The sequence below is a fragment of the Callionymus lyra genome, chromosome 2 (genome assembly GCF_982586985.1).
Source record: "Callionymus lyra chromosome 2, fCalLyr1.hap1.1, whole genome shotgun sequence".
Lineage (NCBI taxonomy): Eukaryota > Metazoa > Chordata > Actinopteri > Syngnathiformes > Callionymidae > Callionymus > Callionymus lyra.
In genome coordinates, this window is record NC_141819.1 from 14,821,617 (window position 1) to 14,839,603 (window position 17,987).

A 17,987-nucleotide genomic window follows, 5' to 3' on the forward strand; every position below is an offset into this window, starting at 1 on the left:
ATATTTCATTTCAAGCGTTTAATCAGCTCCCGAGCCCGAGCCAAACTTCTGTACCTCAGCTGATTCAGATTATTTAGATTTTTTAATTTTAACTGATTAGCTGTTAAGAATGTTTAGACTGCATTTGTAGCTTGTTTTACTTAAAGTAAGAATGTTATTTTTGTGGTTTTGTTAAATTGTACCGAGTCGGGTTTTTCACCATTTAAGTCATCAGCAGAGTCTTTATCTGTCCTGCCAGAGAAGTTTTTACTTCAGTCGCCGCAGCTTCACTCCTGACAAACGAACTTTGTCTGCTCGTGCCGCGGCTGAACAAACACCCGAGAGACTGTAAATGAGTTTTGGACGAGCTTTGTTTGATTTAAATCAGCAGATTTGTTTTCACTGAACTGCTGCAGAGAAGTCGACTGCTGAGATGAATAATTTGTCGGTTATAAAGTTAAAATTAAAACATACATGACTTTAAAACTACACAAAATATTCCAAATGACTCTGGAAACACATTTAGACAAAATGTGATTTCAGCACACACACGGCAGTGCTGACATAATAAATGATGTGTAGTATATGAATGTGGCTCGCGCTCGGATACTTCAACAAACATAAAACATCTTGAGTGTTTTAATAATCAAACTGCAACAGGAGTTGGATTGTTCATGTGCGATTAAATTCCCATCGATCTTCTAGTCGTGGATCTCAACGTCACCCTTGAACAAGTATTCAGCATCTGTTTCATATCATATGCTTGTTTGTATTAACTGATGTTATGTGTGGAATGTATTGCGAAAATGTACTCTTATGATTTGATTTATTTCTACATTTTCAACCATCAAATGTCAACAAATCGAAATATAAATACGACATACATACAGTATATATAAATATTTAGAGTATAAGTCAAGTCATTGTTGTAATAGACTTTTGCTCAACGGTTTCGTTTTCTATCAATAGGATTGAAAAAATCTGTTTCTTATCTGGCTAAATATATTTATTTTTTTCTCTAACATTTATTTTCTTCTTAAAATGAACTAGACTATGTTTCTAGTACATATGTTTCTAATATGTACTTGTGTGAGTTAATATTTGATATTGAGTTTATATATAAATTTTACCGAAAGTTTAGGTTTTTGAAATTCAGGGTCAAGATGACCAACAAATGGGTTTGTGGTATCCCTTGTGTTGTCCCTCGGTCAAAGTGAAAAGACCTTCACCATATGTATTTTTGGAAGCCAGGGAGGTCATTTATCTTGACCCAGAGACAACACAAGGAATACCTAAAACACATTTGTTTTGAGGCCACCGGGTCACCTTGACCCAGATACAACACAAGGGATACCACAAAGATGGTTGTTTTAAGGCCTTCATGTCACCTTGACCCAGAGATAACACAAGGGTTAAAGACCATTTTAAAAACGTACTTGTTTTGGTAAAGAATCTATATAAACTCAATATATAATATATAAATCACACAATTAAATATGAACTAGAAACATATTCTAGTTTTTTTTAACTCTTGCTATTTAAGAGAAAACTAATTCAAATATTTTGTCATATACAGTATATAGACATATTTTCTTTATGAAGTAGAAATCAAGGAAAACAAAACATAAACTGTGTTTTATTGTGAGAAATGTGTTTTTTGTTTTGAGTTTTCAAGTCTATTTTATTTATAAGATTAATATTTATGATTTCAAATGTCATATTTTGAATTAAATTAAGTGTCTCATGAACTTATCTTAGTTCTCTGGTCAATAAAAATACATGTATTTATTTATTCTGTGTGTCAATTTTGACTTTGACAGGATATTGTGGACTAAAAGTTAACAGATGCTTCCTTGTCTTCTGCAGATCACTTCACTCAGGTGCTGCACTGTGAACACGAGTGCGTCAGAGACCTGGCGACCCGACCCGGGCGCCTGTCGCCCATGGAGAACTACCTGCCGCTGCACTTCGACTACCTCCAGTTCGCCTACTTTCAGGGTGAGGAACGCCAACAGAATCATTCGTAGTTTCCACGTTTTCCGCTGTTTATCCACGACATCAGTTCAATATAGAAGTTGACTTTCCACCGGCAGCTGGTGGACGCTCGCCATCGCTCGGCAACCACGCTTTGTACTCGTGAATGCACTTTGTGTGACTTTTCCGACACAAACTCTCCAGACGGTTGTTGACCTGTGAAGCCACAGCTGACGGCTGCAGACGCTCTGAGTCAGGAAGTCTTGGGGTTGACCCACGACTTTACGGCCCAATAAAGATGCATTTGTGTGCACCGTTAACAACACAGGCTGTCAATGTAGGATGGATGGTAGAAAATATGACATTTAGATTTAAATTATTATTATTATTACTGAATAAAAAATGTTTCTAAAGAGAGTTTGAAGAACTCAATAGTAGGTGACAACATAGAAATTTAAAGTGTCATGAAAGATATCATAGTTACTTCCACTCATTTTTTTCATATAATTTGATACCTCTTTTAGCATTTGAAACTTCTTATATATCAATGGGACAGCAGGTGGCAGTAGTATCAGGAAACTCTTGCACAACACACACAGTATGGAAGCAAGAAGAAGAGCTTGTGTTTGTGATCCAAAAAAACAAAAAATGGATCCAGATGGTGATGATGAAGTGTTCCTTGAAGGATTATTAACATGACCTGAAAATGTCAAATAGAACTCTTTTATTCCACGTGCTATTAGACTTTATAACTGAGTTTGGGCCCAGGAGAGAAGGGATGATGTTATTCTATGTTTGTATACTTTTGGGTGTTTTTTCCTTTGATCTATGCTCTTTATATTTGCACTTTGTTATCTCTTTGCACTTTGCTCTTTTTATTTGCAGTTTGTTCTTGCTTTTATGAAGTACCTTCTAGTGTCTGAAAGTAAAGAAAAAAAATAATAATGAATAGAAATAAATCGAATAATTAAGAATAGTTAAGTGAAATAAAAGTTATCAAATCAAGGGATACAGAATATATTGATATATATTAATTAAAATGAATGATGTAAAAGTTAAATGCATGAGGACAAGAACATTTCTAATCTTTTTTTTTATATTCTATTCATGAAGGAAATCATCTTAAATATATGTAGAGAAAACTTAAATTAAGTTGACAAATTACAATGAACTCAAGCTGCATTTTTGAAAGCTAAATAAAAAATTTGGGTCAAAATAAAAAGGAAAAGTACAAAACATCTGAGTGTACAACTGTCAACCATTTTTTTTATCATTTTCTTTCATGCTGTGCAGTGGGGAGACTGGAGGAGGCGCTAGAGTGTGCTCTCACCTACCTTCTGTTCCATGAAAAAGAAGAGTTCATGAAGGAGAACGCCGGTTTCTACACGGATGAGTTGGGACACGACGGCAAACCACGTGAGGTCAGAATCAACAATTATTATATTTTCATTTATTTAAGTATTTATCCATCCATCCAACCAACCATCAATCCATCCATCCATCCATCCATCCATCCATCCATCCATCCATCCAACCATCCATCCATCCATCCATCCATCCATCCAATTTTTTTTTTTTTTACCAAAAAATAATAAGTTAAATATCTATGAATCTAAATAAAATGTTATTTCAACGGTTATATATATATATATTTATATATATATATATATATATATATATATATATACACAATATATGTTATGTTATAATATGTTACATTTGTTAATATTTTTAAAAGTACCTACAAGCACTTTCACATTTGATTAGAGAAAGTATTTGCTCATTTAATTACTGTAAAAGCCAGAAATAGTGTTGTTTCTGAACAAGAAACAATATATTGTTGCTCATACAATATCGCAATATATCGTATCGTCCCACATGTATCGCGATACTTATCGTATCGCCAGATTCTTGCCAAAACACAGCCCAAGAAGCTACACTTCACTTATGGAGGTAACAGTTTTTGCTCCAAAAAAAACTCTCTAATGGAAGCTGCAGATGGTCTTTCTTGGATGTTCTGACACGAGTCCTGGGATGATGTTCACAGACTGGAAAAACTGGGACAACACGAGTATTGATGTGAGGTTTTGGATGAACCGGAGAAACCGAAGAGGAGAAATGGGGGAGGAAAGTGAACATTAAGTGCAGTTTGGATTTCAGAAACCGGAGGCAGCAGGTTGTTTGTTCGTGTGTGTTCACCGAACCTTCTGGCCGGAGAGTTCTCTTGATAAACAAAGTACCGTTTGTTCGACGCCCTGAACAGAGAACGTCTCAACGCGTTAACAACAGGTTGGAAGGAAGATTTTGACTTGTAATTGAGCAGCAGAGCGGATCGTTTTCTAAACCTTCACCCTGAACCGAGCCCTGTTCCTACTTCCAATTACGCAACCAGGATTTCCTAGAAAGCCTGGTATTCATTACAGCCGTCGTCGCTCCCAGCAGGACTCTGATGTGATGGATAGAACATTTGTGTTCGTCACAAAGACGGTGTCAGAGGCTGCTTTTCAGTTTAATGTCAGCTCGCTCTCCGCTCGCCGGAGTGTTCCGAGTCCAGGATCCTGGTGCCAGGACGGACCTGCATCTCTGCCAGACCAGTGTTCAGGCGCAGCGGAGAAGAAGAGAGCGCTGTCAGTGTGTACCTGATAAAGAAATCTTGGGATGTTGAAGATCTTTACGAGCTCAGGGAAAGACTCTCTGACTGATTCTGGCCTGTTGTTGGGTGTAAAACTTACCAGTAAAACCACGAACACATCTGGATATTATTGGTTGAACTTGATCCTAAAAGATAGAACATCAGGCTTATTTCTCTGGCTTCTAAGAGCACATGTTAAGATGCCAACGTATAAAATCTTTGGTTTCACTTATTATCTTTAATATCTACTTGTTTTTCAACTTGTTATGACAATATTTGTGTTGCTTTTCTATGGATTAACCACGTAACCAAGACGAGCAAAAACACCAACACAAAAACCTCAGGTGTTCCATTGAGTCTCACCATTCCTGTGTTTCTGTTTTTATTCCTTTGTCTTTGTTTTTAATTGTCCATCCATCTGTCCGTCCATCCATCCATCCATCCATCCATCCATCCATCCATCCATCCATCCATCCATCCATCCATCCATCCATCCATCCATCCATCCATCCATCCATCCATCCATCCATCCATCCATCCGTCCATCCGTCCGTCCGTCCGTCCGTCCATCCATCCATCCATCCATCCATCCATCCATCCATTCATCCATATATCCATCTATCCATCCATCCATCCACCCATCTATCAATCCTTCCTTCTATTCATCCATCCATCCATCCATCCATCCATCCATCCATCCATCCATCCATCCATCCATCCATCCTTCCACCCATCTATCCATCCATCCTTCCATCCATCAATTCATCCATCCATCCATCCATCCATCCATCCATATATCCATATATCCATATATCCATCCATCCATCCAAAAAAACCTTATTAAAAAAAGAACAGGTTTCGTAATAGATCAGCCTTTTTTAAAACTTATTTTAAACTAGCTCTTTATTCCCAGTCATACGATGATGCTTTATTTGGTGGGTCAATTTATACGGGGACTTATTTTCATTGAAGAAAGAAAGATCACTTCCTTAATATAATCTTCGAGACCTGTTTTTTTTTTATGTTCATTACACAGCCCACTCTGTCTTATACTTTCATATCATCGTCCTCTTTTTCATACAAGTCAAGAAAATGTTCTTTCACGTCATACAAAACATGTTGAATTTTGTCACAGAAACATCCATAATAATGTCCCTAACACCTATCCTTGCGTGTGCAGGCAGTCTCCAGATACATGAGGAGACACCAGCAAGAACTGGAGCTTCTTCTGATCGGCAGTGAGATCATGGGAGCTGAGTTCACAGAGGGGGTGAGTTCGCACTTCGTTTTCCACTCACGTCTGATCCCGAGTAGAAAGAGCGAGAATGTCTGCGCCTGCAACTGTTCAGCTACAACCAGGAATGACAGGAGGTTGTAATCCCGCAGACGTCAGACTGACTGATGCAGAGCAGATTTACAGAAATAACAGGTGTTTGACACGTGAACCTCCGAACGTTTGGCGACATCTGTTGGTCGTCGTCAGAACTGCGTTTGTATTTTAACGTTCAGTTCTCATTTATAAGTAAGTAAGTAAGTAATGTTTATTTGTATAGCGCTTTTCCAGATCAGGGTCCGAAGGGGTTAAACAATCAAAACAATATTCAATAAAGTATATATTTAAAGAACAAGATAATACTGATAACACAACAGGAGTTCCAGAAAATCAAGGAAAAGCCTGAACAAATAAAAACGTCTTAAGATGTTTCTTAAAGGAGTCAGTAGATCCATCAAGAGCAAAAAGAGAGGAAGATCGAGGGGAATCAAGTACAGCAAAAACAATAAAGGACCCAGAACAGAACCTTGAGGGACTCCACACGATTCAGACCTCATTTGATTGGCAGACACACTAAAACTGCGCCCAGATAAGATAAGATAAGGTGACATTTGCAGTGTCGTCTTTTGCTTAAAGGGAAATCATGACCGTGTTTTAAAGTTATTACTTTATAAAGTTCTCTACGTCTGTAATCTGGGCGAAAGAGAGGTTACAAGAGCGGAGTCCATTATGACGTAATAATGGCTTCACTCCTCCTCCAGCCAGCTGTAATCATGCCCCGCTTTGTTTATACAACAAGTCCCTTGGAGGCGGAGACTTCTGGGATTGATGACACAAAGTGACAGACCTCCATGTGTTCTAATGTAATGTGTTTCTTCTTTTGACTAAGAATTACTGGAGCACCTCAGGCGGAAGAGACGACTCGAACAGGTAAATAAATCAATGTTTCTATGACATTATTTCAGACATTTTTAATTCATAAAACACTTCCTCACTCTGTCCAGGATCCCGTCCGGCACTGACGGCTGGATGGAGTACGTGCCCATCTCGTACAAGAAGGACAGCGCCGCGGTCGCCGCACAGCTGCTCGGAGAAGGTCAGCGGCCATGACGGTTCCCGGGCGTCGGCCTCGACCGCGTCTTGTTCTTCTTGCGGCTCCAGAACATGTTTTTCTGAGCGGCTGTGATCCGTGCAGGTGGTCCGCTGGTGTACGAGGACGTCCAGCTGGTGCAGAACTCGGTGGCCCTGAACGGGACCCAGCGGGTGCTGCTGGATCACGTGATCTCGGAGGACGAGTGCTCGGCGCTGCAGCACCTGGCACATGTAAGAACCCTCGCACGCGTCCGGCCTCGGACCACAAGGGCCGACTTGAACGGTCCCAGCTGGGTGTTCCCTCGTGTTTGTGGTTTTCCTCCCACTGACCGTAAACATGTTGTTGTCTTCTGCGATTGACTTCTACAGTCGGAACCAAACCTGCTATTTTTCTTATTCATTTTTAAACCTGTTATGATCATCTGAAAACAGGATCCAAATTTAAAATATAGGTGCCGTTGAAACGCAATGGATCTTCACTCACATTCTTTTAGATTTTGGCGAATTTTTACCCTAGACTTTTGTACTTATGAAGCCTGAACGGAGATGTTCCCTTGTGGCAACAGTTTGAACTGATCTCTCCGGATAAAGTGTCATAATTCTGTGATATATTTTCAGAAAACAGGTGAAATAATCTCAAAATCATAATCTGCCTGAAGCTAAACACTGTAGAAAATTAGCTATTCCTGAATAAAAAATCATAATTGTTCCTTCAAACATAAGTAATTAAAGCAAATGTTTTTTAATGATCAGAAGTATTAAAGCACAAATAATTTCACAGCTTCACACTTATTCGCCACTTGATGGCGCTAATGAAGCTTTGGCCCCCAAAAGATGAACTTACTGGGATGGAAGGATTCAGTGGTTCACGCGTAAACAGGCCAAAATACAAAAGGTCGTGTGCCGCCAGTCATTTAGGGGAAATGGGAAAGGAGAGAACAGGAAGTGGGAGAACAAAATAAACCAAAATAAAAGTATTCCTTATAATAGGTTCTTGTAAATGTTGAAGTATTTTAAAAAAAATCAAAAGATTTGATGGAAATCTTGTGAAAAGCATGTTTTAATATCATATTCACTACTCTTTTAGATCATTTTTCATTAAAAAAGAACAAAACAAAAAACAATTAGTTAACGTTATTTTTTTGTTTTTTAACTCAAAATTTATATTCAAAAATCTTGTTTAATACTTGTCACACAGTCTGAGAAACTGCAGTGTAACACTCACATGTTCAGTTACATGTTACATATTCAGGTTATTTCTCTTTTTTAAACATACCAACCTGTTACTACAACTTTGGTGCTTTTGTGAAACCAACTCAAATGTTGCATTGGTCTAGAGTATTTATATGTGCTTTAGTTTAAAATGCCAAGTTTCGTCACTCATGCTTGATCAAAACGCAGCTTTCTCGAGTTCTTTTGTACTTGAAATTATTATTTTTTCCTTTTTTTTTTACTTTACTTTATAGAAAACAGTTCAGAGAGGAAATTGATCAAATCATTACAATTAAACTCAAGATTTCTACCATGTGTAATGTAATCTTCTATTTTTTTAGAATCAATCTTGTAAAGTTTGTATTAGGAAAAAAAAAAAGAAAAAAGGATTGTTCACGATCCAGCCAAGTGAAGGTATCGTTATCAGAACTGGTATATAAGATTTTCGATCAATAATCTAATAAATCTAATCTGTAAATTTACAGTTAATATCACACATTATTCTAATAAAAGTCACTTTAATGAAAGGAAAATGACGATGAAAATGTCTTCAGATATCATTACATGATGTCTAAAAAATTGATCTTGTCAAGTTTTGTATTTAGTGGTAAATTTGATTTGCTGGTTCACCGTCATTGACTTTATTTTGTATTATCAGGCGGTGACTCTGGCCGGCGACGGCTACCGAGGCCGGATGTCTCCTCACACTCCCAACGAGAAGTTTGAAGGAGCGACGGTCCTCAAAACCCTGAAGGTATTTTCTTCTTCTCGCTCTTTTCAAAATCAAGAATGTTTCGGCCTTTTGACCTGACGCCGCCTCCGCCCTCGACAGTACGGCTACGAAGGTCGAGTGCCGATGCCGAGCGCTCGTCTCTTCTACGAAGTCAGCGAGCGAGCCCGACACATCATCGAGTCCTACTTCCTGCTCAACTCCACCCTGCACTTCTCCTACACTCACCTGGTGTGCCGGACCGCCATCACAGGTCAGACTCAGAAATGCATATTTTTAGAGACACATTTATTTGAGGCTTGTGTTGAAGGTTTTTTTATTTTAACGCTAACAGGGCAGCAGGACCACAGGAGCGACCTGAGCCATCCCATCCACGCCGACAACTGCCTGCTGGACCCTGAGGCCAACGAGTGCTGGAAGGAGCCTCCGGCCTACACCTACAGAGACTACAGGTGGATCATGTTGATTTATACTAGTGATGAAGCTTCATGAAGCTTCGTGAAACAGTGTCATGTTGTTTAGAGGTGGGTAGGTGGTGCCATCAGTTTGAAAATGATGTGATGTTTCATTAGAACAGTTGTTCAAAACACAGGAAAATAGTGCCATCTAGTGGACTCTGAAAATAATGACACTGCTTCATTAAAAAGATGGTTGTCGTGGCTGTCATGCTATAGCGCCACAAACCTTTCATCCTTGACAATGACATATGACTAAAATATCATGATTTAAATACGACTTTCTCTGAAATTCAACATTACATTTTTAAGATATTGTTGGGGAATAGTAGTTTACATCCTGGAGATGTGATTTCGATACCATAGAACTAACAACATATATTTATTATTGTCGAGTACTTGACTCTGGTGTTGCAGAATTGACATGTAACTGCTTTCATTTGTTTTAAAAAACCTGATTATTGATGTTTGGGTCTGCTGTATCTCATTCTCAGTCTTAGCCGGGATTCCATAGTTTCTTTAGCTTTGGAGAATTTAATGACTGACACCATCTAGCGGACCGAGTTGTAATTGCAACACAGAAACCCCCACAAATAAAGATAACTTTATTACAATAAAAAATGGCATGAATATTTGCATGTTAATTTTAAATTTAAAAATATATATTTAATATACGCAATAAAGTAATTGAAGGATAATTATTGCTATATATTATGATTATTATTTATAGCAGGGGTCCTCAAACTTTTCCCTTCTCTGATGAGGGGCCCGGGGTCAGTTCGTTGCAGAAAAAGTGTGACACTCATCTAAATGTAAAAAAAATAGAGAGCAAAAAAATGTAGGTAGGTGTAAAATATACCAAAGAAATCATACAGTTTTGATTTTTAATTAGCTACTATAATCATATATACACTGTAGATGTGTTGTGTTTTAGTTACACATGTGTTGTGTTTGCAGTGCACTGTTGTATCTCAATGGAGACTTTGAAGGAGGCGAGTTCATCTTCACTCAGATGGACGCAAAAACAGTCACGGTACGATTTCATTGTGACATCTATTTCCACTTTTGTATTGTGTTCTGACTTAAGCTTCAAATATTTTTGTCCGTATCTGATGAATTTCCCTTTCCGGTTTTAGGCGTCCATTAAGCCCAAATGTGGGAGGATGGTGGGTTTCTCCTCCGGCGGGGAGAACCCCCACGGAGTGAAGGCCGTCACCAGGGGGCAGCGGTGTGCGGTGGCACTTTGGTTCACCCTGGACCCCCTCTTCAGAGAACTGGTACATTTATTTAGGTCACCATTGTCAAACATGAAATCCTAGTCTTTTACATGTGGAAGTGGACCACGATGATAATTTCAGGGTTTTTTCAAAGTTACTGTTGTACAACGAACATTTTAAATGACTTGAACTACATTGTTTTTTGATTAAAATACATAAAAATGAAATAGCATTCATTGCAATACGTTAAAATCAGGTTTTATGTTGCTTTAACAAAGAATCACAATATATTTATGTACTTTATTAACCTTATTTTAGAGTTTATTTCAACAAAATGATATACTTTTCTTTAACATGACATGGTAAAAAAAAATACTAAGTTGTCTACATGACTATTTTTTAAATCTTATTCTGATTTAGATATTTAGATATTTTAGTATTAGCCACAATAAGAGACATTGTTTTGAGGAATAACTAAACCTTGAATAATACAATATATTTTTTAAGGAATTATTTATATTCTCATATAATTATTCAGAGAGTTTATTTCGAATAATCTACTTCCTTAGTATTTCCGTGATCTGTTTGACTAGAAGAAAGATATTACATTGTAGTTTGTTAAAAAATCATAACGTATATTTTATACAGAACTATTGTAAACCATAATGTTGTTGATACTTTTGTTGAGAAATGATTCAGATAAATGCAACTTTATTCTCCTTGAAGTCTGATTAAGTGTCATTTTAGTTACTCAGAATATGCATTTAATTATCTGTACATATGTTAACCCTTAACGTAGGTAATATGTGAGCATGTAATACCTTTTCTGGACAGCAGGGGGAGCGCACCTTCACTTGAAACCACAACCAAAGCCTTCCCTGTTTGGAAGTTGGTTCTGTAATAAATATTCTGACTAAAGGTGTTTTACTTTGAGGGATTTGCACCAGCAAACCTGCTCCCTGTCCTGACCAACGTCTCCTCTGTCGCCTCCACAGGAAAGACTTCAAGCAGACGAGGTGATCCAGGCTCTGGACACGGAGTCGGCGTGGGGTCACGACCTCAACATCAACCCTAAAGACGAACTCTAATAACCCCCTCAGCCCCTCCATTACTATTTATTTAAAGACAGAATTTGGTTCAGAACAATTTTATTTTTGTACTGTTGGAACGTCCAAGATTGCTGATATTGTTTGTGTTGTTGTGTTCCTCACGCCCGTACTTGAGTTTTCATCATTTAATTTATGATCACTGTGAAGGAGTTAAAACACACAACGACGTATTTAGTTTGTGTACATTTGTATCACTTCATATCAGTGATTCTACATGTTCGGTACTTTTCACGTGACACTCTTCATTTTTACGCCGTGCACTGTGTTCTCTGTGATGGAAATATCGTGTGTTCTAATCGTGAATATTTAACAAAAACGTTGTCTGTTTCATGTTTGGAATCTCAAGTGTGTGTGTTTGTTTGTATGTCGCCTTTATTTATGTGTGGTCAGATTCTGCTGCAACCGTCAGCGTTTATTATTTGGAACTTTTGTATTAAGAGGAGACAATCATTCCTGTTTCAAGGAATACAATAAATGTATGATCCTTGTGTTCGTCGTAGACACGGATGATAGTTGTGCACTGTATGGAGACAAATCAACGAGAGAATTTTTGCTTTGTTTGTCTACGTAGCTTCGTGTTGCTGCGGAGAATATCGCTCCTGATGTTTTCTATGTTTGGCCACTTTCACTGATATTTAATGAATGAACAAAATGTGTTTATGACTATAAATTAAAGACATTAAGTATACATTTGTTCTCTCTCTTTGGTCGTCTACTCTCAGTTATAAGGTTCTACCTCATGCATGCTTCGCCCTCCAGCCACGCCACCCAGTCGACCATTAGCTAGAAGGGAATCTTGGGATGATAAAGGTCTAGTAATTTATTTGATTTAATCCCTATTCTATTTTTTATCTATGTATTTCATATAGTTTTATTTTATTCTAAATATATTCACATTTAATGTTTTATTTAATTTACATTTAATCTCTTATTTATCTGTATATTTTATACTTTTGTTTAAAAAAATATATTTAAATTGTATTCATTATTTAATTTTATTGTATCCCTATTCTGTTTTTTATCTATATATTTGATATAATTGTATTTTAAGAACATTGTATTTATTACTTAATTTTATTTAATCTCTCTTTTATTTTTTATGGATGTATTATATATATTTGTATTTAAAAAATGTCTTTATTATTTAATTGCATTTAACTTCTATTCTATTTTTATCCATGTATTTTATCTATTTGTATTTTAAAAACACATTTAAATTGTATTTATTATTATTTTTTGTTTAATTTCTATGTTATTTTTTTCTCCATGTATTTTATATATTTTTATTTTAAAAAATATATTTAAATTGTATTTATTATTTAATTGTATTTCATTTCTTATCTATTTTTTATCCATTTAGTTTATATATTTGTATTTCAAAAATATATTTAAATCGTATTTATTATTTAATTGTATTTAATTTCTATTCTATCTTTCATCCATTATTATTTTATTTATTCATTTTATTTATTCTTCTATTTCTATTTTTTAAATATATTTTAAAATGATTTGTTAATTATCATTTTAATTTTAAGATTCATTTTATTGTTCAGCAAAGAGGTTTTGATTCTGAAATAACATGTTGGGTCGAAGCGTGATTGAGTTTAGATTCTTTCTAAGAAACAACTCCAGCCTTCTTGAAAATCCACTTTAATAAAGCAGTTCAAGTGGACGACGTCCTTCACGGCACACAAATATACTTTAAATAGACAAAATAAAAATATTTTCTTCATAGTGATAAACTTCATACTCCTGATGATGAAAGTCTTCAAGTAAACGTGTCATCAGAAGCGACAGTTGAGTGAGTCCGTGAACCTGAAGGGAGGCGAGTCGCTGACCGAACACATGAGGTCTCGCATGCGTCGCGCTCGTCTCTCCTCCAGAACCAGCTTCCTGGAGCGTTCTCGCGCCTCCTGCTGCTCCGCCCTCTTCTCCGCTCGCTTCCTCGTCAACCACCTGAGGAGACGGACGTGAGCGTGACGTCCAGGAGAAGAAGAACAGAAGGAACTCACAGTTTGAAGGCACGTTCGCTCTCCTCCCTGCTGCGGAGAAGGTAACCTCCGTCCTCCTCCTGCCTCTTCAGCTCCACCAGGTGCTTCTCCCGCTGCTGCTGCTCCTGCTTCCTCTGCAGCCACGACCTGTAGGCCTCCTCGGGGTCACTGGACTCCTTCTGTGAGGAGGAACATTCTGCTCGTCATCGAGGAGGACGCGATCGAGATGTTGCCGCTTCTACCTTGGAGTTCATCCTCTCCATCTCCTGAGCTCTGATGATCCTCTTCTCCTCCTGCAGCTGCCCTCGCTTCCTCAGCAGCCACGCCTTGAAGGCCAGCTCGTTCTCCTGCCTCTTCTGCTCCTCTTCCTCCCGCCGCCTCTCCTCCGCCTGTGGACAAGGTCCTCTTTAACCGTGGAGAACAAATGTGTTTGTGGTGTCCCTTGTGTTATCTCAGGGTCAAGGTGACCCAAAGGCCCCAAAATTAAATGTGTTTGTGGTATCCCTTGTGTTATCTCTGGGTCAAGGTGACCCAGAGGCCTGTGAACAAATGTGTTTGTGGTGTCCCTTGTGTTATCTCAGGGGTCAAGGTGACCCAGAGGCCTGACAACAAATGTGTTTGTGGTATCCCTTATGTTATCTCAGGGTCAAGGTGACCCAGAGGCCTGTGAACAAATGTGTTTGTGGTGTCCCTTGTGTTATCTCAGGGGTCAAGGTGACCCAGAGGCCTGACAACAAATGTGTTTGTGGTATCCCTTATGTTATCTCAGGGTCAAGGTGATCCAGAGGCCTGTGAACAAATGTGTTTGTGGTGTCCCTTGTGTTATCTCAGGGGTCAAGGTGACCCAGAGGCCTGACAACAAATGTGTTTGTGGTATCCCTTATGTTATCTCAGGGTCAAGGTGACCCAGAACCTGAGAACAAATGTGTTTGTGGTGTCCCTTGTGTTATCTCAGGGTCACCTTGACCCAGAGGCCTGAGAAAAAAATGTGATTGTGGTATCCCCCGTGTTATCAATTAAATTATTTATATATTTTCAAATTGATTATTTGTTTTGATTGAATAATGAATCTTAATATATTCTATAATACTTTTTTTTTTATTGAATGATCGATTTTAATAATTTCTACATTAAAAGATACATTTGTTATTAACGAATAATTGAATTAAATAAATCAAATATTCTCAAAATTGATGATGTTTTTTACACAAAGAGTTTGATATTTTAATTCCAATAACTAAAAATAAAAAAAAATAAAAAAAATAAAAAATTTAAATATAAAAACGTTGACCTCTCACCTCTCTCGCCTGCTTCTCTTGTCTGTCCCTCATCTTCAGAAGCAGGTCCTTCTGCTGGGGGGTGAGCGTGAAGGTGGCCTGGAAGGGGGTCCCGCTGGCCGACTGCACCCGTCTCCCGGCGCTCCTCCTGGGCCCGGCTCTCTGGCTGTGCGTGGCCGAACTGGGCCGGTTCCTGGGCTGAGCGGGAGGTCGAGGCATCATGGAGGTGCGGGGGCCGCCGGTCTGAAGGGGGGAAGACCCCGGGCGGGATCTAGGAGAGGAGCTGGTGCGGGGAGTCCTGCTGCTGGAGGGGTCCTGGGAGCTGTCGGGGATGCGAGGCAGAAGACCTTGACTCTCCACCTCTGCCAGGCTCACCAGGTCGAACTTCCCGTCTTTCTCCACCAGAACTTTCCCCTCCTTCATCGCCGGCGCCTCCTCAGATCTTTCCTCGCCCGAGAGCTGCAGCTCCGACAGCTTCCCGGACACGTCCGCCTCTGACCCGGGAGGAACCACCAGGGTCACCAGCGTGTCCTTGAAATGCAGCCGCCTGCGTCGACCCAGATCAGGAGCCTCCTGGTCCTGCAGGTCACGGTTGGCCTGTTGGATCTTCTCCTGGATGTACTTCCTCTCCTCCTCCGTCTGCTCCTCCATCCCGGGAGCAGGAGGAACCCCGGAGGAGAACTTCTGTAGGCTGTCTCTGTCCGGGTCGAAGTCCACCGGCTCCATGGGTGAAGGCCACCTCTCGTCATCTTCTGCTTTCTCCTCTACTTTCCTCACTTTTCTCTCCTTCTCTCTGTGTTTCTCGTCGTCCGCCAGTTCTTTGTCGATCTCCGCCTCGATGGCGTCGAAGTCCGAGGCCTGGTGGAGACAAGAAGACCGAGGTGTGGAGCGGGTTCTTCATTAATGTTGCATCAGGCGCCGGTGACAGTATCAGAACGTATGCGTGGAGAGAGAAGGTGTCACGTGCTCGTGTGGAGATCAGGTGACGACAACAACAACACTGGTGCCTGAGACACGATGACAGCCCGGTTGTTGTTTGAAAGCCTGTTACTTTCCACAACTTCAGGAGGAGAAAATAATAATAATAATAATAGTAATAGTAATAGTAATAGTAATAGTAATAGTAATAATAATAATAATAATAATAATAATAATAATAATAATAATAATAATAGTAATAGTAGTAATAATAATAATAATAATGCTAGTGTAGAAGAATCCCTTAATATAATTTTTATTTTTGTGTTGTATCGCAATCTTTTTTTTCCCGCTAACATATCGATATTTAACAGCACTGTATCAATTTATTAATATTATCTTACAAATTTATTTTATTATTTTATTCAAGTTATTTTATGGTTTACATGTATGCAAGGTGTGTATACAATATAATATATTTATAATTCATTTACTATAGATGTTGCGTAAATAGGGACGGCAAATATTCACAGTGTTTGTTCATTTTTGTGTCACAATTAAACTGCTAGGTGGCAATTATTATGCCCTCTGTAGCTTAATAGACAAAGAGATCTGGTTGATGACTGAGGACGAGAGGATACAGTGGACTCCTAAAGGCTGATGTTTGAACATATTTTGGTTTCAAAACAAATGAAATAAGTTATGACTTCATCAAGAGTCATGTGGTCTGTAAATTCTGCAACACCAGAGTCAAGTACTGGACAATACTACACATATATTACTGTTACTACAGTATCACTATATTGTATCGCGAAGTGTATTGTATCCCCAGATTGTTGCCGATTACATGAGAAGGTTTTTTTTAAGATTCCTGTGAATACTACAGTATGTAAATAATATAAGTGTCCATGTGGGGCTTAACCACATGTTGCATTTGATTGACTAAGATTATGCGTCTAATTGAAAACAGAAGCAAACATGTCTATAAAAATAAAGATTTTGAGTTTCATGGTTACAAGTTGAACCCCTAGTGTTATCTCAAGGGCCTTTGGGATAACACAAGGGTTTAAAAAAATAATAATTACACTATAAATTTAGGACTTGAGTCACGACAAAACAAAGTATCAGGATCTTATAACTTATATTCATCGCGACTTGTGTGCAAACACCACACATTTTTCCTTCATTCTCAAATAAATGTTTTTTTAAGTCAATCTGCCAAATAACGTTTTAATATCAATTCAACTTTTTTGTTTTCTTAATGAATTAATTTGTTGATGAGGTGACGCACCTGGTCTGCGCTCTGGTCCTCCTCACTGATGAGCCAGTCCAGGTCCTTCTCGAAGTCATCCTCATATTCCTCCTGGGACCTGGTGACGCCCACTTCACTCATGGTCACAACTGAAGCGAGAACAAGACTCCTGAGGGCCTCAGTACTCATTTATAACTACATGTTCTCCCTCATCAAAGTATCTTTTAAAACTAGTGATAAAGTGTTCGAACCAAAGTGTATCACAACAACATAAAAATGTTGTTTTACTGGATGTTATTTGTGTAGATATAAACTTTTCTTTTTTACTCCTACTGGTCTGATTTAATCCAATATAACTCAACACATTACACAAAAATGTTATTAGAAAAATAAATAAAAAACCTGATTTTAAGCAACAGTCAACATGATAATAATGAGTTATTACACTTGACAGATGCGTTGCTACTTAAACAGGATGTTCGGGATCAAATTGTGTTTGTTGTGTAGTTGTGCGTGCAATATTGGACACACAGTATCACAGGTAAACTATACAGTACTTACACTGAGGTGAGTTGTATTTTCAACTAATAAAAGTGTCCAAAAATATCAAGTATTATGTAACAACATTTTACTTTCACAGCATTTCTGTATATTTTGTGTTGTGAGTCATAATAGTGTGTTTGTGTGAGTGTGTGTTTGTGTTGTCATCTCACCTGCTCAAGTTCTCTTGTCTTGTTGTCCTGCTCAGTTGAAGAGGGAACTTCCGTGCAAGCTGCTGTGTTGACAGTAAGACCATCAGACGGCCCACGTAAACCCACTCAGACAGAGTCCGTCTGCAGAGACACCTGCGCTCGTAAGCTGCTCCGTCTTTAGCAG

General features: G+C 38.5%; 2 protein-coding genes across 3 annotated transcripts in view; one reads left to right on the forward strand and one right to left on the reverse strand.

The window, feature by feature from the left end:
- Window positions 1–12,361, forward strand: part of p3h2 (prolyl 3-hydroxylase 2) — a 55,725-nt gene extending 43,364 nt beyond the window's left edge. Inside the window, exons 4-15 of the mRNA XM_087783637.1 lie at window positions 1,846–1,977; window positions 3,247–3,374; window positions 5,766–5,855; window positions 6,748–6,788; window positions 6,863–6,954; window positions 7,054–7,181; window positions 8,821–8,916; window positions 8,995–9,145; window positions 9,227–9,344; window positions 10,305–10,380; window positions 10,484–10,624; window positions 11,560–12,361. Of these exons, the coding sequence (XP_087639763.1) occupies window positions 1,846–1,977; window positions 3,247–3,374; window positions 5,766–5,855; window positions 6,748–6,788; window positions 6,863–6,954; window positions 7,054–7,181; window positions 8,821–8,916; window positions 8,995–9,145; window positions 9,227–9,344; window positions 10,305–10,380; window positions 10,484–10,624; window positions 11,560–11,652 (1,286 nt within the window). The 3' untranslated portion in view covers window positions 11,653–12,361. The remainder of the gene's footprint in view (window positions 1–1,845; window positions 1,978–3,246; window positions 3,375–5,765; window positions 5,856–6,747; window positions 6,789–6,862; window positions 6,955–7,053; window positions 7,182–8,820; window positions 8,917–8,994; window positions 9,146–9,226; window positions 9,345–10,304; window positions 10,381–10,483; window positions 10,625–11,559) is intronic.
- A 1,096-nt stretch (window positions 12,362–13,457) lies between these two features.
- ccdc181 (coiled-coil domain containing 181) lies at window positions 13,458–17,879 on the reverse strand. Of its 2 annotated transcripts, XM_087782555.1 has the most exons (6): window positions 17,825–17,879; window positions 17,151–17,260; window positions 14,963–15,799; window positions 13,907–14,053; window positions 13,686–13,843; window positions 13,458–13,629 (listed from the first exon to the last, which is right to left on the reverse strand). In XM_087782555.1, exons 2-6 carry the CDS (start codon window positions 17,250–17,252, stop codon window positions 13,458–13,460), a joined length of 1,416 nt encoding a protein of 471 aa, XP_087638681.1. In that variant the 5' UTR covers window positions 17,253–17,260; window positions 17,825–17,879. The 2 variants fall into 2 exon arrangements, with proteins under 2 accessions (XP_087638681.1, XP_087638682.1); XM_087782556.1 differs by lacking the exon at window positions 17,825–17,879 and having other exon boundaries at window positions 17,151–17,264.
- Between the last annotated feature and the right edge of the window lie 108 nt (window positions 17,880–17,987).

Excerpts from the sequence above, each read along its gene's own strand:
- ccdc181 (XM_087782555.1), bottom strand. The coding sequence starts at position 17,252 with ATGAGTGAAGTGGGCGTCACCAGGTCCCAGGAGGAATATGAGGATGAC. Across the intron at positions 15,800-17,150 it reads AGGACCAGAGCGCAGACCAG|GCCTCGGACTTCGACGCCAT; the intron begins GTGCGTCACCTC and ends TGTCTCCACCAG. Across the intron at positions 13,630-13,685 it reads AGCGAACGTGCCTTCAAACT|GTGGTTGACGAGGAAGCGAG; the intron begins GTGAGTTCCTTC and ends CCGTCTCCTCAG.